We start from the raw sequence: 8,004 nt of genomic DNA on the forward strand, positions 1-8,004 counted from the left end.
CTTGATCTTCCAGAGATCTGCTTGCCTCTTCCCCCCAAGTGCTAAGATTAAGGGTGTGCACCACCACACCCAGTTATAAAGGCAATTTTAAAGACCCACATCAAGTTCTTTTTTATTAAGCCTACACACTATTTTCTTTCTAATTTCTGCCTTTCTAGAAAGCAATCTTTAACCATTTCTCATCATAATTCTTACTGCATTGGATCACTCTTTAGGAAAATCAAAAATAATTCACAAATCAGTACAGTAGGGAAAAATATTTATTTTCTAAAATCGTTACCTTGACAGGCAAAACAAAGCATGTTTTCAATTTCATTCAGAAATACATTTTTTAAAAAATACATAGACCAATATGGCCTGCCCAGACATATATTTAACATGGTAAATATAAGGAATAAATTGTTTGAATATAAATATCTATAAAAAATAAGTACATCAAAATTCAATCTAATCTCTTCCATTAGCCAGTTACATAAGGGAAAACAGTTTTACTGCTTTAAAACATAACCAACTTTCTAATATCTTTCATTAACAGCCCTATACCACTGTTTCCAAACGTCAAAGACAGGGTCCTGATTCGATCTTCTTTTTCTCTCATAGATTAGAGCCAACAGATTAGCATGGAAATGTTTCAATGTTTCATGTACTACAGACTGACACATTGGGTTTGGTATGAGGAATTGGGAGCCTGGTGGTGGTAAAGGAAAGAGTTTGGGGAGATAATAATTAAAGGTGGGAAATATTTAAACAGTGCCAATATAGGTGAGGTAGGCTCAGATTCATGAAACACATCCTAATGTACAGTAGTAACAGTTTCTTTGAGTTTTGCATTTTATGACTTAAAAAGAAGTCTTTGTCCTTTTTTTTTTTAACTCGAATGTTTGTCCTTCGAGTATGTTTTCAATTTGTGCATTCCTCAGAAAAATCTTTGCATAGACTTTGGAGTTTCTCCCTGAAATGTGCCAGGCGCCTGAGTCAGACACAAACACTCCCTTAAGACTTTCTGCAGAAACTCCACCCTGGTGTGGAATCTCCTTTCTCTCTATGGAAGATGCCACCCTAATTCAAATGTCATCATGCCTCTGCTCTCTGAGAGGTCCACTGTCATTCCCAAACAGCAAGAAGAGACAAAATCTGTCACTACCAGTGAAGGCAAATGAAGACAGGTTGGGAAACATCCTAACCTTTCTTTGAATGTTTGGAACAAGGATATTGGTCTGCCAGGCTGAAGCAAGAAATGGTTGGAGCAGAACAGATACTCTTGCTCTGATTCCAGTGGGTGGGGAGAGTGCAGAGTTGGCCACCGGGCTCTCTCTAGGGAAGTTGCAGCTTCGGAAAGGTCCAGAAAGTCTGTAGTCAATGTGTTCGGTTGTGAGTCACCTTCTGGTCTCTGTAGAGTTCAGCTTTCAACTTTGCAACACGAAAAGATGTCTTGATGCTATTGCTGATGGCCTCCAATCTATTCAAACAAGACAAGAGAAAACAAATGTTATTTAAACACACACAAACACACATGGGAGGAGAGAAAGAAAGAAAGAAAGAAAGAAAGAAAGAAAGAAAGAAAGAAAGAAAGAAAGAAAGAAAGAAAGAAAGATCACTAGAAAGATCACTCCTTGGCTAAAGAAACCTCTAAAATTAGAATTTGGCACAAACAAATCTAAATCTGGTGCCTGAACTATTACCACCCACTACAACAATATGCTACTCCTTGATAAAACCTCAAGTGGTTTGTATTACTATTATGCAAATAAACTGTGGCCCTTATACTTAGAACTGGGGGAAGGAATCATGGACATGTGTCCAAGGAGAAATGTTCTAGCATCTTCTGTAGTCCCATCCTGACCTCTGCCTCTCTGGAGAAGCTCAGTACAGGTTTAAATAATCATTGACACGTTTTAAATCGCATATGTGACTGACGGTCACAGATGGAGAGAAAATGGAAATCTAAAGCAGATACTTTGACAATTCTAATATACTGAATTTTTTTCTTATTGTATAAGAGAAGGGACTAAGGAAGAGCTGTAACACTGGTCTGGTAGTTGACATAAAGCAAACTGAACAATATGCACCCCCAGGTAGCCCACTAACTGTGGTCTACTGGGGAGCAGTCCCTGACTGAGATGGAAGAATGCCACGGACACTGTCCCACAGAGCAGTCCTTCCCTGCTGCCAAAGGGGGCTCAGAACACTTGGCTCATAGAGCAACTTGCCCCCAGATTTCTTGGAAAGAGCTCCAGAGATAGGAACTAAATGCGAGTTTCTTTCCCCAGTTCTCTCAGTTTCCAAAAGATTAGAATTTGGAAGAATCATCAGCATAAAGCTGCCCACAGCCACCTGTGAAATTGCCCAATCCAGCAACTTCCCACGTCACCAGGAACAGAAGGGCTTTGGGTCGTGAAAAGGGCTCTCCACAAATTTCCATATTTAAATAATAGGAGTGGGAATAAGCCTGAAAACAGCACGTTCTAAACCCCACCAACCTTACCTAATGACTTTATTTTCCCTTTGGCCATTTGAATAACTGCTACCTTCTGAAGAATTCAATTACAGATAATATTTTGATTCTTAAATATATTTTCTCCAAAATGATTTTTAGTTTCTCAAGGAAAGCAGAAAATATAGAAACTCAGAGAAGGGGAGACTGGATATAACCAAATGACAAATGTGTCTCTTAGTCTAGAAAATCCACCTGTACACCAAGTAATGTGTCCTACAACCCAGTGGGCAGACATCTTCACTCATGGCTTGCACGACATTTGAGAGTCCTTTGTTCTTTTAAAATCCATAGAGCCTGCAGATTCTCTTTGTCACTGTCCTCCTGGCTTCCTCCCACTGGGAGGGACTAATAAGAAAGATGACATTAGCCCCGTGGCCAGGGCTAGCTGCTCCTATGAGCCTCTCACCTTCTTGTTTTCCTTCTTTCCACCAGCTGCTGATAGATGCACTGCTTTCCGAGCTTGGGACAATCTTTTCCTTTCTTATAGTTATCCCAGCCTTTCTCCATAGTGTCTTGGACCCTGTTGGGACACAGAAAGAAAACCATTTCAGCAATGGTATATTCAGACTCACCTTAACCCTCCATGCCTCTGCTATGCTCTCTAAAGCAAGAAGACAGGTCTCCTAACAGGAAAGTCAAAGAGCTTTTTCTCACCTGAGTTCTTTTCCTGCTTGGCAAAAATTCCAGCACTTCCTGTCTTTTTGGCTAGCACATTGACATCTGGTCCTGTGGTTGACAGCCTTTGCGGGAAATGAGTCCAAGGAACGCTTGGACCTCGAAGGGCTCCCAAGTCCATAAGGAACAACATGCCTATTATCAAAAGAGAGGAACAGAGGATATTAGCATAATTAATAGTCCTCCAAGTGGCACATTGTTTGGGGACACCCCACCTCTTTGGGCACACAAGTCAGAAATCACTTGGACAGCTCATGATAGCAAAGTGTGGAAGCCATTTGGCCCACATGCCCATCAATGGCCTCAGTGTCTGCACCCACACACAAGAAAACCAGTTTTTCTGATTCAACAAAATTCCATTTTAACAACTCAACAAGGTTCAACTTCTTGGCACAGTTTTATCCCAAATTATGACATCTCTGGTTTCTGTTTCATGTGTTCTCCCTTTTCTAGTGTGCTATGTAGTTAACAGCTACACGGGGGGAGAAGCAGAAAGACTACAAAACCATAGCACAAGATTTCAATTTCATTCATGTGTGATAAGTCCAAAAGTGCCGCCTGGTGGAGTGGGGCATGCTGGCACGCTGCTCCCACACTTGGGTAAAATCATATGAGTACGAAGGACTCTCCAGTAACCTGCAATGTGTCCACTTCAATTCTTACATTAAAGAACACAGTCCTCTCTTTGGAAGTACCGCTACTAGAGATTAGGTTCACCGTGGCGTGGCTTTGGTTTGATTTGATTTTGTTTGGATTTTGGCCAGCCATTGTAGACAGAATAAATGTGTTTGTTCTTTCTAATGATTGCTTCTAATGGGTGAACTAGAGTTGGGGACTAAGAGTTAAAAACAGCCTTTGTTCACTCTGGAGGTAGAAGGGAAACCTATAAGAAGTATTCTTATTTCTGTCTTGGAATAGGGTTTTCTAAAGAGAAAAGAGAAAAGCAGGAGATCCAGGACCCCTTCTAGGGCCACAGCCAGATCATTCCTGCACAATGGTCTTCGGCATTTTGGTTCTTAGTTTTTCAATAAGTAAAACAAAGGGACTGGACTATATAATCTCCTCTGTCTCTCAGACCCCACCCTTCTATGAGAAGCACAGGGTGGGTCAGCCTGCATAGGGACCAGGGCCATTTACTCCCTAAACCGAAGGTATGAGCATCCTGTCAAGTCCTTCTTGTTCCTCATCTCAAAATGCACAGTGCCTTCTTACATGTCCTCAGCTCCCTCATCTATCCCGTAGAGAGCATGGGATGTCCAAAGAGCCTCTCCTGGATGGCTCAGCACTAAGTTGACCTGTCTGGCCATTGTTCCCCACAGAGACACTTTCTTGTCCTAGTTCCCCAGCACAGCCACTGACTGGGCTCCAGGCTCAGGAAAGCAGAGTGAGGAATGACTGGAGTTGCAATGCCCTCTAGAGACTTACTCGGGAGTGTTGACCCAGATGATGTCCAGGTGGCAGAAGTAGACACACTCCTTGTCCATTAGGGAAGAACAAGAACAGCGCTTGGACCTTCGGGGCCTCCAGGATGCACTGGGAGGGGGCTTATCCCCCCCATTCTCAGCCTGTGAGCTGAGCTCTGCTCCCAAGACAGCTGTAAAAGAGAAACAGTGGGTCAGCGGGACCAGCCTCCTCAGAGCGCAGAGCACCTGCATCTTAGTATTTGTGCCAAATCTAGCAGTACAAATAAAAGCAGACAAGGCATACAACTGCCCTTAGCACGAAACACAAACAAAAGAAAAGGACTCTTTTTATTCCCCACGCTTAACAATACCTCACCCTTACCCCGCTGGCTTATCCACCTGCAGGGTGATTACACACATGCCAAGGAGATAAATACCCAGGGAGGGACTCCCATGAAGCAGCTTTCAAGGCAATGCTGTCTGGTGGAAATTTGAGGTAGCCCATGCTTAAAACTTAGGATGGCACAACCGTGTAGGGTAAGTTGGCTGATAGCCAACAGGGAAACAAGGCAGGCTACCTGTTCCTAGTTTTGGAGCTACTTCCCCACCAAGGATAACCTTCCCTTTAGGGATACCCACCACTCCCCAGCTTGTGTAGGGCAGAGTGGTCTAGAGAACACACAAATACCTTTTGGCATTAGGCAGAAAGTAAGAGGCGATTAGAAAGAAGAAAAAATCAACTTTGCTATATTTAGATCAGGTGAGACACAATTCATTACGGAAGGCAGTGACCCCTTCAGAAACCAAGACACAGTTTGCAGAACCTAGGAAAGGTTCTGTGGGTTTGGAATTCGGGATCTTTGGAGCAGCATTGCTTATGAGGGACACACCACTTCCCTCTGCCCCAATATAACATTGCCTCTCTATTATTCATTTAGCATTGCAGCTTATCTGCCCAATTTTGTACATTTCAAATGATCACATTCCAGACTTTTCAGCCCTTTGACATCCTTTCTCTTTGGTTAGGGTCATGAAAAGACAAAAAATGTCCACTGACCCTTGAAAAATGAGGGGGTGGTGGTGGTACAGGCACACACGCGTGCGCACACACACACTGCACTGTCTAATTCCTTAAGCAGGCAAGAATGATCTGAGTTCCCCTCCCAGGACAGGTGAATACAGCTGAAAGTACAGCTCACACTGTTTGGAGATGCCAAAAACCTGCCAAATGAAACCCAAAGTCAATAATGACACATTTTAAAGAAAACATCTGCTTCACCCTGAAACAGCCTGCGGGTTACTCAACACTTGGTTGGTCTGCAGGTGATTTTACTGCTCACCCAGAGCTTGAGTGACCCGAATAAAATTCTTTGGCTTTAAGCTGGAGTGTTTAAATATTTTACACATTAACACACTATCAAGACAGGGTTTGAATAAGCTCCTAAGTGCACCGTATACCTCTATGAACACGGGCATTGCAAATATACTTTTGGCTCAATCATAGGTGCACTCCCCTGTTCTTGAGGGTTTTGTTTTAAGGCAAGTAAAGACATTCTGCAATAGTATTACTAAGTTATTTTTTAAGTTTTGTAGCCAATAGGTTTCAAAAGAGGAATTTACTTTTTTCACGGGGACATGTAAGTAGCTTCAAGTAACTTGCAGGGAAGGCGCTTGCTGTTTGCACTGCAGTAATTAAAAATAAAGGTGGAAAACAAGCAAGATGAAGGGTCGGAGATTTACAAGCTGCCCCTACCTGTTTCTGGAGCTCCTTGGAAAGCCACGAACAGCAGAGCAAAGATCACGGGGAAATATTCCATTTTGAAACAGGATCAAAAAAAAGAAAAAAAGAAAAAAGGAAAAGAAAAGAAAAACCTTGCTTGCTTGCAAACGGAGGTCAAAGCACAGCGAAGAAAACGGCTGCGGATCTCCCAAAGCGCCTCTGGCTGTTGGGTCGGGCGCTACCCTCGGCCCGGGTGGCTCTTTCACCGGCGACAGGGACGGGTGGCCCTTTCTCCGGCCGCGGGGACGGCGCTGGAGCGGCGGCTGCAGCGCAGAGCAGAACCCGCGGGGACTCAGCGCAGACCCGGTCCGCAGGCTCCGCCGCTCGCCCGGTGCGGATGCAGGAGCGCGTCTGGTGTAGACAGCTCTCGGCCGGCTTTTTATATTGAACCCCTATAGAGTGGGGGTAAACAGCTCCGACTTTATTCCAGCCCTAGACAATGTTATTGTGTGATCAGTCACCCACAGGCAACGTGCAGCTGGAGATAAGGCCAGGCTCTAGAGGAAATCGCTGCTAACTTCAGAGGCAGACGCCCGCCGTCTGACAATCCAGGGGCAGGGCTAAGAAAAAGAAAACACCCATTAGACAGAGACCTTTGCTAAACCTGCCGGCACCGAGCTGCAGCCCGCTTCCCCTTAGCAAGCTGCCAACCCGAGTTCAAGAATCAAGAGGTTCTCCAGAAAAAAAGTCATGCCATTGGAATGAAAAGTATGAAGTACAGTTTAAATAGATTGTATTGTGTGCGGGGGTGGGGTGGGGGGAGCTCATTGTGCACTTCGTTTCCCTTTTATGTCTGTCCGATTTCTTAGCAGGATCAAACAAGGGACGCGCTCCGTCTTCATTTCCCCGTGGGGGGGGGGGGAACCACATTATTTTGGAAGATCAACTTACCTTTCTCTTATTTTTCTCTCAACTTCCTTATTTCAAGCCCCCTTTCCCAAGTGGATTAAAAAAAAGAAAAAACTAAAGTTCTTAACATCTGAAGTGAGGCGTTAGTAAGGAAGGGAAATTAAACAACAATGATAATAGTGTAGTAATGATTATCACGCACATACCTGGTTTTCCAGTATCATTAGTGAGGACCACCCCTGCCCGACTCCACACACACACCCCCTCCGCCCCATTCTTTTTTGTGCCCAGCCTGTCCCTGGCAATTGCCTCGCTGGCACAACCGAGCTTGAGAAATGGCAAGAGATGAACACCAGGGGGGGATGAAGAGCTACAGGGGCTTATGTTTTATTAGGACAAAACAATTAAAACTTTGGCCTAATAATAGGAAACAAGATGTGGCCAAGCTAGAGGAAGGGCAGGGATGACGCCTCACATGGGAAACAGGGGTGATTCCAGGGTACGCTCACTCGGCTTCCCAGTCGCCCCGTCTGTCTTTGGTTTCTTCATTTAGGGTGAACACACGTTGCTGTGCATGATTACAAATCTGCAACAAGGGCCGTGTTGGGAAGGAGGAACCGACCGTGCTGAATAAGAGGACCAGATAATACCTCAACATTTAATAACGTGTCTCCATTTTCCAAGCAGTTTCCTGTCTATTTAACCTTGAATATCCCCTGAGGTGCCCACGGGGCTGTTAAGGTACAGGTGACCACATACCTTAATGAATAGGACAAAACACACAGGTAACACACTGACTT

At 44.3% G+C, this 8,004-nt stretch overlaps 1 protein-coding gene across 1 annotated transcript; it reads right to left on the reverse strand.

Annotated features, from left to right (window-relative positions):
• Positions 1–242: 242 nt before the first annotated feature.
• On the reverse strand, positions 243–6,967 carry Edn1 (endothelin 1). The gene is made up of 5 exons (XM_008831613.3): positions 6,329–6,967; positions 4,598–4,766; positions 3,152–3,307; positions 2,904–3,017; positions 243–1,459 (listed from the first exon to the last, which is right to left on the reverse strand). Exons 1-5 carry the CDS (start codon positions 6,390–6,392, stop codon positions 1,357–1,359), a joined length of 606 nt encoding a protein of 201 aa, XP_008829835.1. The 5' UTR covers positions 6,393–6,967; the 3' UTR covers positions 243–1,356.
• Positions 6,968–8,004: the final 1,037 nt, after the last annotated feature.

The sequence above is a fragment of the Nannospalax galili genome, unplaced genomic scaffold (genome assembly GCF_000622305.1).
Source record: "Nannospalax galili isolate Female #2095 unplaced genomic scaffold, S.galili_v1.0 scaffold72, whole genome shotgun sequence".
NCBI classification, from domain to species: Eukaryota; Metazoa; Chordata; class Mammalia; order Rodentia; family Spalacidae; genus Nannospalax; species Nannospalax galili.